The sequence below is a fragment of the Neoarius graeffei genome, chromosome 16 (genome assembly GCF_027579695.1).
Source record: "Neoarius graeffei isolate fNeoGra1 chromosome 16, fNeoGra1.pri, whole genome shotgun sequence".
Lineage (NCBI taxonomy): Eukaryota > Metazoa > Chordata > Actinopteri > Siluriformes > Ariidae > Neoarius > Neoarius graeffei.
The window spans coordinates 61,524,590-61,541,158 of NC_083584.1; the positions used below are offsets into that span (position 1 = coordinate 61,524,590).

Below are 16,569 nucleotides of genomic sequence, written 5' to 3' on the forward strand. Positions count from 1 at the left end.
TTAGACTCTTGTTAGAGCTGCATGGTCACATATTGGACATGTATGTGCAAATCGGATCACATTTTGACATACCCGTGTGTGGGGCATTTTTGTGTCGTGGGTCGCAATCCAGACTCCTCGGACGGGTACACGAGGTCATAAAGCAGTGTCGAGACCTGAAAACAGACAACGGTCAGAAAGAGAGACGGATTGATGAGCTGTTGGAGGAGAACGGCACACTCGCCACGCAGGTACGATTTAGTTTCTTCCATCAGGCTGTTTTTATTTTGTGATCCTTTCTCATGTATCGTCTCTATTTTTGCTCCGTCTGTGGTCGTACCAGATGAGGAACACCTGTGCCCAGCTTGCAAGGGCCGAGGAGGAAATCCTTAAACTAACAGAAGCTCACAGCTCGTCCCAGACAGAGTGGGGGAGCAGGAGGGACTTGCTGCAGAGAGAGCTAAGCCAGGCTCTCACTGACAGGGTGACTACACACTTTAAAATAAAAAATAAATTATTAGAAATACGACAGTAACATTTCAAGAATCAATTAATGTGCATGACTTTATGGACATTTTGAAGTGTGCGTAAAAATAAGAAATGAATACTATTTATCAAATAATGCAGTTAATCCAGTTAAGGTGCAGTCGGTCTTTTACATGAGCGTGTTCAAATTAAGCAGCATGGCAACGAAGTATTGACGTGAACTTATTTTAATATATAGTACTGTGCAAAAGTCTTGGGCACCCTGTTTCTTTAGTGAAAAATTTATTATAGACTTTTTTTTTAATTTCATGACTCCTACATTACGGAACCAGTACAAAAGCATTTAAATTCTCAAACGTTAGTTTCCCAGCACAAGATTAAATGTTACAGAAAAATGTTTGTATATTAGTAAAGAAGGCAGCATATTCCATAAGAGAGCACTTTTCAGATTAAAAAAGAAAGCATAATGAAGGCCGCTGGGTTTTGGGGCAAAATGAAGACGCGAGTGCGACAGTCAGTGTCCAGAAGAACTGTGGCTGGTTCTGGAAGATGCTCAGTAAAACCTACAGATCATTTCTGCATAAAACTGCACCTGAGACTCATCTCATCCCATTCTCATTATCTCTAGCTGCTTTATCCTGTTCTACAGGGTCGCAGGCGAGCTGGAGCCTATCCCAGCTGACTACGGGCGAAAGGCGGGGTACACCCTGGACAAGTCGCCAGGTCATCACAGGGCTGACACATAGACACAGACAACCATTCACACTCACATTCACACCTACGCTCAATTTAGAGTCACCAGTTAACCTAACCTGCATGTCTTTGGACTGTGGGGGAAACCGGAGCACCCGGAGGAAACCCACGCGGACACAGGGAGAACATGCAAACTCCGCACAGAAAGGCCCTCGCCGGCCACGGGGCTCGAACCCGGACCTTCTTGCTGTGAGGCGACAGTGCTAACCACTACACCAACGTGCTGCCGCACCTGAGACTACTATTTAAAAATTTTTTTTTTTTTTAAACAAAGGGTCATCTTGCACCAAATACTGACTGTTTCATGCATTGCTGCTTATTGATGTTTACGTTAAATATAATTTTTAAATGTAGAAACGTTTAATTTCATTATTTTTGAAGGCATATTTGCTCTACAGCATTTCATTGCATGTGCATAAGACTTTTGCACAGTACTGTATGCCTTAAATATTGGAGCATATCCTGTAACTAATGAACACTTGTTGTTTTTTTTGTTTGTTTGTTTGTTTTTTTTAAACGGTGGTAAACAATCAATTACTTATTTCTGACTTGCATTTTGCCTTTCCTCTGTCAATTCTGACATTTCTTTCTGACTGTTCAGGAATGTCTTGGTGAGCAAATTCAGATCTTACAAGGAAAGATCTCCGTTTTAGAGGATGAGCTCGCCAAACTCTCGCAGCAGCTCCAAGAGAAAGGTGAAGTCCTGGGACCGATTGTAGAGGTAGGTGTTGCGTACTAGGCAATTTTTCTTCCAAGGTTCATGGTCATGCTAAACAGCTGATTTTGTGGGGTTTTATCCCCCGCTGGCTGAAAGGCCCGAAGGGGGATTATGTCATGGTGATGTCTGTCCCGGGAAGGGTACTCACCTTCTGAAATCAACTCCCCTCAATTTTTGGAGGAATTTCATGAAACTTGGCAGGATTCTTTGTTTGTTATATGTCAGTAATACGCATATTGTAATTTTGTTCAATTCCGTCTTGTTTTACCAGAGTTACAGTCCTTGAATAACAAAATTTATGCTTTTGACAATTTCACAAGTGTTTTCCTTCTGCAGTCAACTCCTCTCACAATTTGTGGAGGAATTTCACCCAACTTGGTAAAAGGCATTGTTATATCTCGGTAATACGCAGATTTTGTTCAGTTCGGTCGCATTTTACCAGAGTTACAGCCCTTGATTAACAACCTTGTACTTTCACAATTTCATAAAGGTGTGCTCGCCTTCTGACATCGACTCCTCTCAGAATTTGTGGACGAATTTTTCGAAGCTTGGCAAAAGCCCTTGTTATATGACGGTAATGCGCAGATTGCGATTTCATTTCATTTGTGATATTTTTCCCAGAGTTTTGACCCTTGATTAAATAACTTGTACTTTGACAATTTCATGAGGGTGTACGTTCTTCTGAAATCAACTCCTCTCACAGTTTGTGGAGGAATTTCACCAAACTTGGCAAAAGGCTTTGTTATATGACCGTTATACGCAGATTGAAATTTTGTTTAATTTGGGCAAATTTTCCCAGAGTTATGCCCTTGATTATTGACAGACTTGTACTTTGGAAATTTCCTCAAGGTGTGCTTGCTTTCCGAAATCAACTTCCCTCACAGTTTTTATCCCCCGCTGGCTGAAGGGCCCGAAGGGGGATTATGTCATGGTGATGTCTGTCCCGGGAAGGGTACTCACCTTCTGAAATCAACTCCCCTCAATTTTTGGAGGAATTTCATGAAACTTGGCAGGATTCTTTGTTTGTTATATGTCGGTAATATGCATATTGTAATTTCGTTCAATTCCGTCTTGTTTTACCAGAGTTACAGTCCTTGAATAACAAAATTTATGCTTTTGACAATTTCACAAGAGTGTTTTCCTTCTGCAGTCAACTCCTCTCACAATTTGTGGAGGAATTTCACCAAACTTGGTAAAAGGCATTGTTATATCTCGGTAATACGCAGATTTTGTTCAGTTCGGTCGCATTTTACCAGAGTTACAGCCCTTGATTAACAACCTTGTACTTTCACAATTTCATAAAGGTGTGCTCGCCTTCTGACATCGACTCCTCTCACAATTTGTGGACGAATTTTTCGAAGCTTGGCAAAAGGCCTTGTTATATGACGGTAATACACAGATTGCGATTTAATTTCGTTTGTGATAATTTTCCCAGAGTTTTGACCCTTGATTAAATAACTTGTACTTTGACAATTTCATGAGGGTGTACGTTCTTCTGAAATCAACTCCTCTCACAGGTTGTGGAGGAATTTCACCAAACTTGGCAAAAGGCTTTGTTATATGACCGTTATACGCAGATTTAAATTTCGTTTAATTTGGGCAAATTTTCCCAGAGTTATGCCCTTGATTATTGACAGACTTGTACTTTGGAAATTTCCTCAAGGTGTGCTTGCTTTCCGAAATCAACTTCCCTCACAGTTTTTATCCCCCGCTGGCTGAAAGGCCCGAAGGGGGATTATGCCATGGCGATGTCCGTCCGTCCCAGGAAGGGTGCTCACTTTCTGAAATCAACTCTTCTCACAATTTGTGGAGGAATTTCACAAAACTTGGCAGGATTCTTTGTCATATGTCGGTAATACGCATATTGCAATTTCATTCAAATCAGTCAGATTTTACCAGAGTTATGGCCGAGTTGCCAGCGAGGGATATTGTACTCTCAGAGCACTCTTGTTCTTTTATTGACATGATGGAGAATTTACAACATATTGTATACATGGATATAGTATTGTACACAAGGTATGGAGATTTTTCTGCACTAGGTTATGCAAGGCTTGTTTTTAATGCAGTATTTTTCAAGTAACTCAGCCAGTACCATATTGAGTTTGAGAGATTTTATGTTCTGACTACTGATGACCCAGTCTTAGAGTTGACCTCATTGCTCAGCACGTACATCAACACTACTAGTATATTTTCTTTAAGACACGTTTTGCTAATCTATCTTTTTGTTTTGTTTAAAATGCCAATTCCTCCCTCCACAGCGGGAAAAACTAAAGCAGGAACTCGCCGACTTGACTCTAAAACTTTCCCAGTGTGAAGAAGCCATTTCTCTCCTTGAGAAGGAGAAAACGGATGTTGAAGCACTATTGGCAGAAGAACGAAGCTCTTTTGAAAAGAAAACCCTCCACTTGGAGGGACGCATTTCAGATCTTCAGCAGACAATAAACACTATACAAGCAGAGAAGGATGCTCAGGAACATGCCTCAAAGACCAAACAGGATGCTCTTACCTCCCAGATAGCAGCTTTGGAAACTGATCTGGCTCGTCTTCAAAAGCTAGAAGTACAGTTAACAGCAGAGATTGCTGCATCTGCTGAACTTCGTCAGCAACGTGGGATGCTGGAGGCAAAGGTCGCTTCCTTGGAGGATACTGTTAATATGCTACAATCCAGGTGCCAAAACATGGAGGCAGAAAATGCAACACAGCAGCAACTTCTTAATGCTGTCAGGGGTGACCTGCAAAATGCTCAAATTTCCCTTGTGGAATATGAAAAAAAGCTGGCAGACCATCAAAAAGTGGTGGAGGAGAATGCCTCTCTCCGAGCCAGGATCTCTGCACTGGATAATACTGTTGCAAATCTGCAAATGGAGATTGATGCAGAGAGAAAAAGAGGTGATGAGCTTCTTGCAGTGAAAGAGCAGCAGGCAGCTTTGATGGAGGAAAAGTTCCAAAAACAGGAGCAAAAAGCTCATGAGATGTTTGCCGAACTCGAAACTCTGAGTCAGGAGCTTCGCAAAATGAAGCATCAGAAACTCGAGGCTGAATCTTGTATAGAGACATTAACCCAAGAAGGAATGGACCTTAAAGCAAGTCTATTGGAGGAGCAAGCTCGAGCCCAATCACAACTGGCTCTTGTAAACAAGGCCAAAGAGGAAAAGGAGATGGAACTGCAGCAAATTATTACAGATAATCAGAGCAAAATATCAGAATTACAAAGTAAGATTGAGGGAACTGTTGAATCACTGAAGCAAAGTGAATCTGAAGTGTCAGTGCTGAAAGAAAAAATTGTTTCTAAAGATGGAGATCTCGTCATACAACAAAAGGAATTGGCCCACCTTCAAAATGAGGCAGAAAATCTGCAAAGGCAGCTCATGGAGGTAGAAGGGCTTTCGCAACAATTGAGTCAGGATGTGGTATCCAAAGACCAGGAAGTTCAACACTTGAAGGTGGTGCTTGAACAGAAGGAAGGAGAGATCCAGTCCCTTAAGGACAGTCTTCAGTCTGTTGAGGTGAAGTCCATTGAAATGCGTGATCTTCACCAAAAGGAAGCTGAAGAACAGATGCTTGCTATTGCAGAACTGAAGGTACAGCTTGCCGAAGCTGAGAAACTTCTCTCAGAGAAAGTTAAAACTCTGGAAGCTCTTGTCCAGCAGTTAAAGGATTTAAAGGAAGAGCTTTCTTCTGAAAGGCAGAGAGTTGCAACCTTGGAAATTAGTTTTAAGGCTTCAAAAGAGGCCCATGAAGCCCAGGAGCAGACTTTAAGACTGGAAGTTACACAACTGCAGCAGGAGATTGATGGACATTTGAAGAAGTTGGAGGAGTCTTTAAATGAGATTAATTCCCTCAAAGAAGAAATGTCTTGTCAACAGGATGTCGCACTCCAGAAAGTACGAGAAGTTTCTGTTTTAGCCGAACAAAACCGATCTCTGGAGGAAAACTTGGCTCAACTTCAGAATCAACTTGCAGAAGCAACTACACTAGCTGCAGAAAGACAATCTGAATTACGCAAGCTTCAAGAGGAGGTTCAGCATCAAGCGAATCTCAGAGTAAAAGCTCTGGAAATTGAAGAGATTCAACGTAAAGAGCTTCAAAGGGAGGTAACGGAACTTCAAGCCAGAGTTCAGGAGCTTGCTACTCTTGCTTCTGAAAGAGAAATGCAGCTTGGTTCTCTTCATGAAAAGATGAAGGAACAGGAAGAATACAACCGGAAACTCCTTCAAAAATCTGAAGAAGCTCTTCAGAAAGAACTTGAGAACGTGGTAGACTTAAAGGTGCAACTTGAGTCTGCCAAGCACCAGACCACAGTTAAAACTGAGATTTTGGAGTCAACGGAAGACAAGCTGAAACAAATGGAGCTCCTGTACCAACAGAAGGAGACCCTTGCTAGTGAAGCATGTCAGGCCAAGGAAACTTTAGAGAGGACCGTGACTGAGCTTTGCAGTAAACGGAAGCGAGATTTGGATAGGTTCCAGCAAGATTTAGAGAGCTTAAAAAAGGAAAAGGAACACCTGGCTTTGGTAAATGAGTCTCTTCAAAGTGAATGCCAGACCTTGCAAGCACAGAGCAAAGAGCAACAAGAGACAGTAAATGCATTTAAGGCTGACCTGCAGAGCACCCAAGAAGAATATGAGCGAAATATAGAAGCCCTGAAAAAGGAGAAGGAGCATCTCCAGGATGAGTGGCAGAGCTTGCAGACTGAGAACAAAGGACAGCAAGAGGTTCTAAATACCCTGAAGGCTGATCTTCAGAAAACCCAGGATGGGTTTCAGAAAGATTTGGAGATCCTGAAAAAGGAGAACGAACACCTTTCTTCAGTAAACGAGACTCTCCAGGTTGAATCTCAGAACTTGCATATAAAGAACAAAAGTCAACATGAGGCTATGAACACCTTAAAGGCTGATCTCCAGAACACACAGATTGGGTACCAGCAAGAGGTAGAAACCTTGAAAAAGGAACAGGAACATCTATCTTCGGTGAACCAGTTACTTCAGACGGAGTATCAGAACTTGCAGGCAGAGAACAAAAAGCAACAGGAGACACTAAGTGCAGTAAAGGTGGACCTACAGAATGCCCAAGATGGGTACCAGCAGGAGTTTGAAACTTTGAAGAAGGAGAAAGACCATCTCACCTCAATGAGTCAGTCCCTTGAGAGTAAGTGTCAGAACTTGCAGGCAGAGAATAAGGTGCAGCTGGAGGAGTTGAATGCCCTTAAGGCTGACCTGCAAGAAAACAAAGGTAAATATGAAAAAGATCTGGAGATTTTAAAGAATGAGAGGGATCAGCTCTCTTCAGTGAACCAGTCCCTTCAGACTGCATGCCAAACCTTGCAAGCAGAGAACAAGGGACACCAAGAGATGTTAAATGCTCTCAAGGCTGACCTACAGAATTCCCAAGATGGGTACCACCAAGAATTAGAAACTTTGAAGAAGGAACAGGAACATCTCTGTTCTGTGAACCGGTCCCTCCAGAGTGAGTGCCACAACCTCCAGGCAGAGAAAACTTGTCAACAGGAGGAGTTGAATGCCCTCAAGGCTGATCTGCAAGAGAACAAAGATGAACATGAAAAAGATCTGGAAACCTTGAAGAATGAGAAGGAGCAGCTTGCCTTGGTGAACCAGAACCTCCAGGCAGAGAAAATGAGGCAACATGAGGAGTTAAATGCCCTCAAGGCTGCTGTGCAAGAAAACAAAAATAAATACCACAAAGATCTAGAGACCTTCAAGACCGAGAAGGATCACCTTGCCTCGGTGAACCAATCCCTTCTTGAAGACCTTGAGGCAGCCCAGAAGGCGAGAGCAGATCTGGCCTCTGTCAAACAAGTCGCCCAACAGCGAGAAATTGAGCTTGAAAACCAAGTTGAGGAACTACAGGTGAAGATTAAAGAATTTTCAATACTAGCTGATAAAAGGGAGGCTGACATAAGAAATCTTCAGCAAGAAGTAAAGCAGCAAGATGCTTCAAGGCTAAGCACTCAAGAATCTGAGAAGGCTCTAAGGGCTGAATTGGAGACAAAGGTTGCTCAACTTCAAGTCCAGTTTGAAGAAGCCTCTAAACTTGCATTGGAGAGAGAATTGGAGTTGAGCTTGCTTCAAGATCAGTTTAAAGAGTCTGAGAAGCAGAAGCAAGATGCCTGTCAGGCTAACGAAGTCTTGGAGAAAGCAGTTTCTGACCTGCGCCTCAAGACAAAACGGGACCTTGAGGAGTACCATCAGCAACTGGAAACTTTGGCAAAGGAGAAAGATGCCCTTGCTTCTGTAAACCAGTCTCTCCAGTCTGAGAAAAGGGCACAGCAGGAGGCTGTGAATGACCTACAGAGTGCCTTGCAGCAGGAGGTGAAGACACTGAAAAAAGAAAAGGAACATCTGTCTTTAGTAAATCAGTTGCTTCAGAGGGAGGGTGACTCCTCCCAGAGACTTGGTGCAGAGTTGGAGGCAAAGCTGAAAGGACAGCGTGAATCAATCCGAGCTATGAAAGAGGCGATCCAAAAGAAAGAGCTGCAGAATCAAGAACTACAGGAGCAGCTCAAGGTGAAGACTGAAACCGTGGAGCACTACAAAGGACAGGTGAGCATCATTATCATTCCTTTTCCTTTATGCCAAAAAGTGGTACCAGGTGGAGTTTTTTCAGTTCAGATGATCACGCCTTTCTTTGGTTTTCCTGATAGGTAGAAAAAGCGAAAACTCATTACAACGGTAAAAAACAACAACTTCACGAAGAGCAGGAAGCACGTCAGACCCTTCAGGCCTCTCTGGAAGCCAGTGAGCGTGAGGCAAAGGACTTGAAGGTGGAGTTAAAACAAGTCTCCATGGAGCTGGAGAAGATCAAGGATTCTGAGAAGAGTTTAACGATAAAGGTCAAGAGTCTGGAGACACAGGTAAGTGGATTGTCATTAAACTTGGTTTGTTCCAGCACTTAACTTTTGTGTTAGCTAAAAGTTCTGTAGAAGCTAAATTAACCATGGAGTTGAACAGCTGTCTTGGACTGTAACATGGACAGTCACAAGGTTAGTTTGTTTAAAACTTGTATATGTTATCAATTTTTTTTTTTTTTTGTAGTTGGATTATGCAGACCGTCAGTTAAGAGAACTGAGAAGGCAGGGAGGCCAAAGTGTCCAGGTGAAACACCGAGAAAGCATTTATTTGAAAATCCCAGAAAATCCACAGAATACCAGCATGGACAGCTTGGACCTCGACTTGAATGATTCTCTAAGTGCCACTGGGTAACATCCTTATTTCTTTATTGAAGATCACTTGTCTGGAAGTTGTCTTGACATGATATATCGATGGTTGACCCATTTTACCAACCATTTCCAGATGGTCCCAAAGACTGTCCACATGCAAGCATCTGGACAACTGTTCAGTGCTTTTATTTGCTTGGTTCAAGTTGTTTGGGGGGGGTTGGAAAAAAGTGACATCACTACTGGAATCTCATTCGTGCTCTCTGTTGCTCTCGTGCTCTCTCTAAGCAGTAAACAGTCCGTGTCTGATGAGTCCAACACTCCTTTGGTCCGAAGTTCTGAACGATTAGCAGCAAAGCGTCGTGCTCAAAACGGTGGATCCCGAGAGACGTTGTACTTCACTCCCATGATGCCTCGCACTAAGAAACGTGACGGCACATCTCCGGATCACAGACTCGAAAGCAGCATTACGTCATTCGGAGAGCTGACTCTGGATTCGGCGAGGAAGCCTAGCTCTTCGGTCCGGAAACGACGCACCACACAAATCATCGACATCACCATGTTCAAGGTGGGGGGGGCCTCAGAGAAACCATGTACATTTTTTTTTGTTGTTGTTGTTTTATAGCAATATCATAACGATGTGGAAAATATCACTGTGCGCTGTCCTGAATCTCTGCCTCAAGGTCTAAAGTGAGGATACTGATATTGTGTTTAGTGATTTTCATGTTATGGAACAGATTAGTGGGATTGATTTTAATAGATTTGTTTTTTGGATTCAGATTTTAAATTTTTTAATCACTGTTTTTGTTCTCTGTAGAAAACTCCTCTCGGTGATGGGGGCGCGGCAGACATAGACGACTCTTTCTTCAGCCCGCACTCTGTTCCGTCTCTACGTGCAAAAGATCCGGCCTCCCATAAAACTCGCCCTGTGTCTGCAGAGATCTTTGAGGATCCCAGCAAACTTCTCAGCCTTCCTGGGTATCGTCGTAGCAACGTGCACAGCAACGTTCCCCCACGAGGTGAGTCGGACATGCATTTAACCAGCTTTATCTTTTTGTGTGTGTGTCTGTCTTTCTGCTTTTGTCTTCCTTTCTCCTTCTATTTGTCAGACGCTCCAGGATTTCGCGATGTTGCGATTTGCAACATCAACGCAAATTCAACCAATCCCCGCGAATTCAGGGCGGTGTTGCAATCACCGCAACTTTCCTGCAAATTTGACCAATCGTTGGTGACGTCGACAAACTACCTTCCGCCTTACTTCCGTGTATACGTTCAAGAGAAGCAGCATGTGTGCAGTGTTGCCAGATTGGGCGGTTTTAAGTTCATTTTGGCGGGTTTTGAACATATTTTGGGCTGGAAAACGTCAGCAGTATCTGGCAACACTGCATGTGCGAGTCAGTGTTTCTGTAGGCTTAAATTCTGTTACTGAAAGTGTGTTATGTTTACAGTGAAGGACTGTGTGCACTTTACGTTATTTTTTTTACTTAATACAAGAAATTAATGGATGCCAACATTTTTGCCAAAATGGTATTTTATTTTCCATTGTTTAGGCAGCTTCAGCATCATACTGTGAGATTCTGTTCAAATTGTTTTTTTTCTTCTATGAAGCCTGAGCCATTTATTTTATTAGTTTATAATTATTGTTTAATTTAGTCTTCAGGAGAGACTGCCTGCACACAGTACTAGTATTAATAGTTTTTTTTCTTACATGAAAGCTGAGGCATTTATATTATATTTTAAGGTAACTTCATGTTGTGCTGTGAGGTTCTCTGCACTTTAACTTTTGAACCAACAGGTGCATTTGGATAAGTAAAGCCTATTTTTCTGCATTTTTGTAGTCCTGGTAATCTTTTATATTGGTAAAGTTGTTTATAGGACCATTTCTCAGTGTCTTTGTTTTTTTAATCAATAGTTTTTCAGTAATAACTTAATATTTAACATATCACTCAATTTTAATCACAAAAAGAGAAAATCGCAATAATTTCTCGCAACTTTCACTTCCTCCCGCAATGTAATCGCAACAAAAACCTAAAAAACACCGCAACTTTCATCGCAATTTTTTGGAACAACAACCCCCCCCCCGCAACATCAGACATTTTAGCCCGCAACAATCACAAAAAAGGCCCGCAAAATCCTGGGGGGATTGATTTGTCAATCTTTAATGATGCGTATTAAATTCACAATTTTTTTTTCTTTGTTTGTAGCCTCGAGCTTGTACTGTCTAGAATCTGAGCCTGAGCCGGACCACTTGGCTGAGGACTGGATGAGAATTGCAGAGCTGCAGTCGCGTAATAAAACCTGTTTACCTCACCTGAAGAGCAGCTACCCGCTGGAGTCCAGGGTACAAGCACAACTTTGTTTAGGGAAGGAGTTAGCTACTATAGAAACGAGTGAACTCTGGAAAATATGCTAGCTAACTTACTCTCACTCACACTAGCTATCAAGAAACAAACCGATAACCCCCATATTGGTTAGACTTTATTTCTGTCCAAACGTGTGGCTTCATATTGCGGTATGGATTACTTGTACGTAATATAATGTATAATTAAGGTTGTTTTCTGTTCTCTCCTGCAGCCCAGCCTGGGTTTCTCTCACCTGCCTGTAACCGATGAGGAAGTTCGTACTGGCGACCCTGATGAGACCATCCGCCGTGCTTCCATGATCCCCTCTCAGCTTAAGGAGTCAGTCATGGCTCATCGGCACTCTCTAGCTCCGCCTGCTGCAGATGCTCATGGCCACGCCTCCTCCCAACGTGCTCCCCAGGCCACAAAAGCACGGGAAGTGCGAGCCACACGCAGCCCGCTGGCAGCCAAACGGCCCGCGGGACAAATACAAGACATGGACACGCCCGAGGTGAGGGTTCTTGTGTCGTTACATGCTCACACAGTTCAACCTCGAAGTTCAGTAGATTCTTTATTACAAATCTTTTTTTTAAATCTATTTGTTCTCTCTCTCTCTCACCCCCCCCCCCCCCCCCTTCAGGCAAAGAAGTTGACCAGCTGCTTCCCTCGAACCCCGAAAGGAAGAAATCTTCGCTCTACCAACTCGCAAAACATTGCACCGTCTCTGGTATGACTATCTGTGTGTTGTGCTTTTATTCATACCTTTTTGATCCTTGGCTACGCTTTTGGGAGTGTTTTTTGGATGCTTAAGTGTGTGTTTGTGTGTGTGGTGCAGGCTGATCGGAGGCAGTCCATGGCGTTCGTAATCGATAATACCCCTAAGAAGTTTGTGCGTGGGGACAGCAGGCTGCAGCGCGGCATCAACAAATTCCGCAAATCCCCACGCACCGCCAGCACAAAGTCACCAAAATCCACCAGCAGTGCAAAGAAGGTACGTGTGGTTGAACCATTTATCCCTCACCTTCTAGACAGATAGGGATCAAGAGACTTCCAAATTCTGTTTAACTGGTTCTGCTCATTAACTCTCTCTTCATGAAGAGAAAATGAGGGTTGGTGTTGTTCAGAGGGTGGGAGTGTAAGTAGCGGAAGTAGTTCCTGGAGTGTGTCGATGTGTTCTTGGAGCTCTAGGAGACAATATGATGTCCAAAGTGTAGCTCATTTAAGACAGGACAGTCATGTGAAAGTGAGCATGTGCTGTTTTTACTTTTCTCACCCTAAATATGAGCTGTGTGTCTCCAAACAGAGCCCGGCCTTCGGCAGTTTGCTCTGATTTTTTTTGTAAGTTATTTATTTATTTTTTATAAACGGGTAATGCCGTGTGCACAGCCTTTTAGGTGGTCCCCCCCCAGCTGTGGTGACGGGGATGTAGAAAAGCAAACATCGGGAGCACGAGAAGTATCTGGTGTCTCAAAAACTCCACATGACCTTAGGTTCTCACCAGCAAGTGACACCAAGCTGTCATTTTAGTAGGAGGAGATATTCAAAATTTTGTTCCCTCCCCCAGGCCACAGCCACAAGCAGTTTGTCTCTTGCTAGTGTGAACATGGGTGGGGTGTGTGTGTGTGCGTGTGTGTGTATCAGATTCATAAAGGGGGCTGGATTAATTCTAGTCCTATAATAACACCCTTCCCCTCTCTCCCCCTTACAGTTGATGAAGTTCAGGATGAAGATGTGAGACTGCATCCTTCCTCGTCCTCTAAACAACGTGCAATAGAAACAATGCAGGATTCTGTTTTTTTAAAAATAGATATTGAATGTTTTGGTTGTGGATTGTAATTATGCTTATAAATTTGTCATAATTTGAAATTCCTTGCAGTTACTGCTCATCTCGTTGTGCAGATTTTTCAGTTTTGATTATGATTATTATTGCAGAGACAAAAAAAATCACTACTTTTTTTTTGTTTTTGTTTTTTTTTAAAAAACAAACCTAAACTCCTTTTATTGCCTTAATACTGCTGTTCTTATCCTATGAGACCCGAGCAGGAAGGAACTGATTTCACTGCCCACCTCGGCAACCTCTGACCACCATCTCCTCCACCGTGTTCTGCGTCTTGTATATTGTGGTAAATCATAAAGCTGATTATCGGCACAGCCCTGGATTGTATTATATAGCGGTTTTAAATCCTAGGAGATGCTCTTATCCATGTTTTTACTAAATAATGCAATGGTCGTCTGCTAAATGGGCTCACACGCTTTTGTCTAGTCCAGTATTTCCACAGAGATGTAAATATTTAGAATTTTTGTTTCTCTCTCCGTTTGTGGGTCTTTTCCCCACCCTTCCTGTATGCATTTGAAATGCTTCTGGTTTGTCCATTTGATCTGGCATTATGGACTTTTTTTTTTTCTCCTCTCAGTTAATGTGTGTGTGTGTGTGTGTGTGTGTGTGTGTGTGTGTGTGTGTGTGTGTGTGTGTGTATTTGTGCCCCCAATGTATTTTTTTTAAATGTTTGTTTGTCCATTTGTTCTTTTCTATTCTTTGCTTCATTTTTCACTTTTAAAAAATTTTAGATTTATGCACAGGAATTAAACTCTCATTAAAGTGACTCAGTGGGTGTGTGTGGGTTACCCTTTGTTTCAATCTGGTGTCGTGCAACAACAATCGGGAACAAGCACTAGTTTAAGACCTGAAATGGTCATCTTAAACCGTGTGCTTCTTATCTGAAGCCAATCTGCTGTAGCTGTGCTTACTTGGTGTCGGCCATTTTGAAAATTCAAACTGAGCAGTGAGACGGATGGAACAATCCTACAGCATCTTAAACACAGTAAAATGCTTGGCGGTCGTCGTCGTCTCCCCCCCCCCCCCCCCCCCCCCCCGTTTTGGTGAATAGATTGGAAAATTGGTTGAAATTCTTTCAAATTCGGAACATAACGGTCTCCATTTTGATATCTGAAGATGCTCTGAGGTCTTGCTGTGAGGTAATTCTGAAAACTTGGATTTAAAGGTTTAATAATCAGTGCAGCAGGAATGAATAAATTGACTAACTATAAATGGAGCTTCTTAACATGAACATTAAACCAACACCTCTTGGACAATTATGCCATTAAAAAAATGTATGGGACGTGACATCTTGGGTGTGTACGAAATGATCTTGATGAAGAATGCAGAAAAATGAAGCAGTGGCAGTGAGGAGAAATAAATGTAGACAGCACCAGAATGGAGTGGTGCTTGAAAGTTTGAATAAATATGACCTAAACCATCATCAGATTTTCACACAAGTCCTAAAAGTAGATAAAGAGAACCCAGTTAAACAAATGAGACAAAAATATTATACTTGGTCATTTATTTATTGAGGAAAATGATCCAATATTACATATCTGTGAGTGGCAAAAGTATGTGAACCTTTTGCTTTCAGTATCTGGTGTGACCCCCTTGTGCAGCAATAACTGCAACTAAACGTTTCCGGTAACTGTTGATCAGTCCTGCACACCGGCTTGGAGGAATTTTAGCCCATTCCTCCGTACAGAACAGCTTCAACTCTGGGATGTTGGTGGGTTTCCTCACATGAACTGCTCGCTTCAGGTCCTTCCACAACATTTCCATTGGATTAAGGTCAGGACTTTGACTTGGCCATTCCAAAACATTAACTTTATTCTTCTTTAACCATTCTTTGGTAGAACGACTTGTGTGCTTAGGGTCGTTGTTTTGCTGCATGACCCACCTTCTCTTGAGATTCAGTTCATGGACAGATGTCCTGACATTTTCCTTTAGAATTGGCTGGTATAATTCAGAACTCATTGTTCCATCAATGATGGCAAGCCATCCTGGCCCAGATGCAGCAAAACAGGCCCAAACCATGATACTACCACCACCATGTTTCACGGATGGGATAAGGTTCTTATGCTGGAATGCAGTGTTTTCCTTTCTCCAAACATAACACTTCTCATTTAAACCAAAAAGTTCTATTTCAGTCTCATCCCTCCACAAAACATTTTTCCAATAGCCTTCTGGCTTGTCCACGTGATCTTTAACAAACTGCAGACGAGCAGCAATGTTCTTTTTGGAGAGCAGTGGCTTTCTCCTTGCAACCCTTCCATGCACACCATTTGTGGTTCAGTGTTCCCCTGATGGTGGACTCATGAATGTTAACATTAGCCAATGTGAGAGAGGCCTTCAGTTGCTTAGAAGTTACCCTGGGGTCCTTTGTGACCTTGCCGACTATTGCACGCCTTGCTCTTGGAGTGATCTTTGTTGGTCGGCCACTCCTGGGGAGGGTAACAATGGTCTTGAATTTCCTCCATTTGTACACAATCTGTCTGACTGTGGATTGGTGGAGTGCAAACTCTTTAGAGATGGTTTTGTAACCTTTTCCAGCCTGATGAGCATCAACAACGCTTTTCCTGAGGTCCTCAGCAATCTCCTTTGTTCGTGCCATGATACACTTCCACAAACATCTGCTGTGAAGCTCAGGCTTTGATAGATCCCTGTTCTTTAAATAAAACAGGGTGCCCACTCACACCTGATTGTCGTCCCATTGATTGAAAACACCTGACTCTAATTTCACCTTCAAATTAACTGCTAATCCTAGAGGTTCACATACTTTTGCCACTCACAGATATATAATATTGGATCATCTCATCTCATCATCTCTAGCCGCTTTATCCTGTTCTACAGGGTCGCAGGCAAGCTGGAGCCTATCCCAGCTGACTACGGGCGAAAGGCGGGGTACACCCTGGACAAGTCGCCAGGTCATCACAGGGCTGACACATAGACACAGACAGCCATTCACACTCACATTCACACCTACGGTCAATTTAGAGTCACCAGTTAACCTAACCTCCATGTCTTTGGACTGTGGGGAAAACCGGAGCACCCGGAGGAAACCCACGCGGACACGGGGAGAACATGCAAACTCCGCACAGAAAGGCCCTCGCCGGCCGCAGGGCTCGAACCCGGACCTTCTTGCTGTGAGGCAACAGCGCTAACCACTACACCACCGTGCCGCCCCAATATTGGATCATTTTCCTCAATAAATAAATGACCAGGTATAATATTTTTGTCTCATTTGTTTAACTGGGTTCTCTTTATCTACTTTTAGGACTTGTGTGAAAACCTGATG

At 42.8% G+C, this 16,569-nt stretch overlaps 1 protein-coding gene across 1 annotated transcript in view; it reads left to right on the forward strand.

The window, feature by feature from the left end:
• Positions 1-14,055, forward strand: part of numa1 (nuclear mitotic apparatus protein 1) — a 31,026-nt gene extending 16,971 nt beyond the window's left edge. Inside the window, exons 11-23 of the mRNA XM_060943321.1 lie at positions 113-230; positions 323-463; positions 1,820-1,939; positions 4,195-8,496; positions 8,598-8,807; positions 8,989-9,152; positions 9,402-9,678; positions 9,928-10,129; positions 11,315-11,451; positions 11,685-11,963; positions 12,093-12,179; positions 12,288-12,443; positions 13,161-14,055. Of these exons, the coding sequence (XP_060799304.1) occupies positions 113-230; positions 323-463; positions 1,820-1,939; positions 4,195-8,496; positions 8,598-8,807; positions 8,989-9,152; positions 9,402-9,678; positions 9,928-10,129; positions 11,315-11,451; positions 11,685-11,963; positions 12,093-12,179; positions 12,288-12,443; positions 13,161-13,187 (6,220 nt within the window). The 3' untranslated portion in view covers positions 13,188-14,055. The remainder of the gene's footprint in view (positions 1-112; positions 231-322; positions 464-1,819; positions 1,940-4,194; positions 8,497-8,597; positions 8,808-8,988; positions 9,153-9,401; positions 9,679-9,927; positions 10,130-11,314; positions 11,452-11,684; positions 11,964-12,092; positions 12,180-12,287; positions 12,444-13,160) is intronic.
• Positions 14,056-16,569: the final 2,514 nt, after the last annotated feature.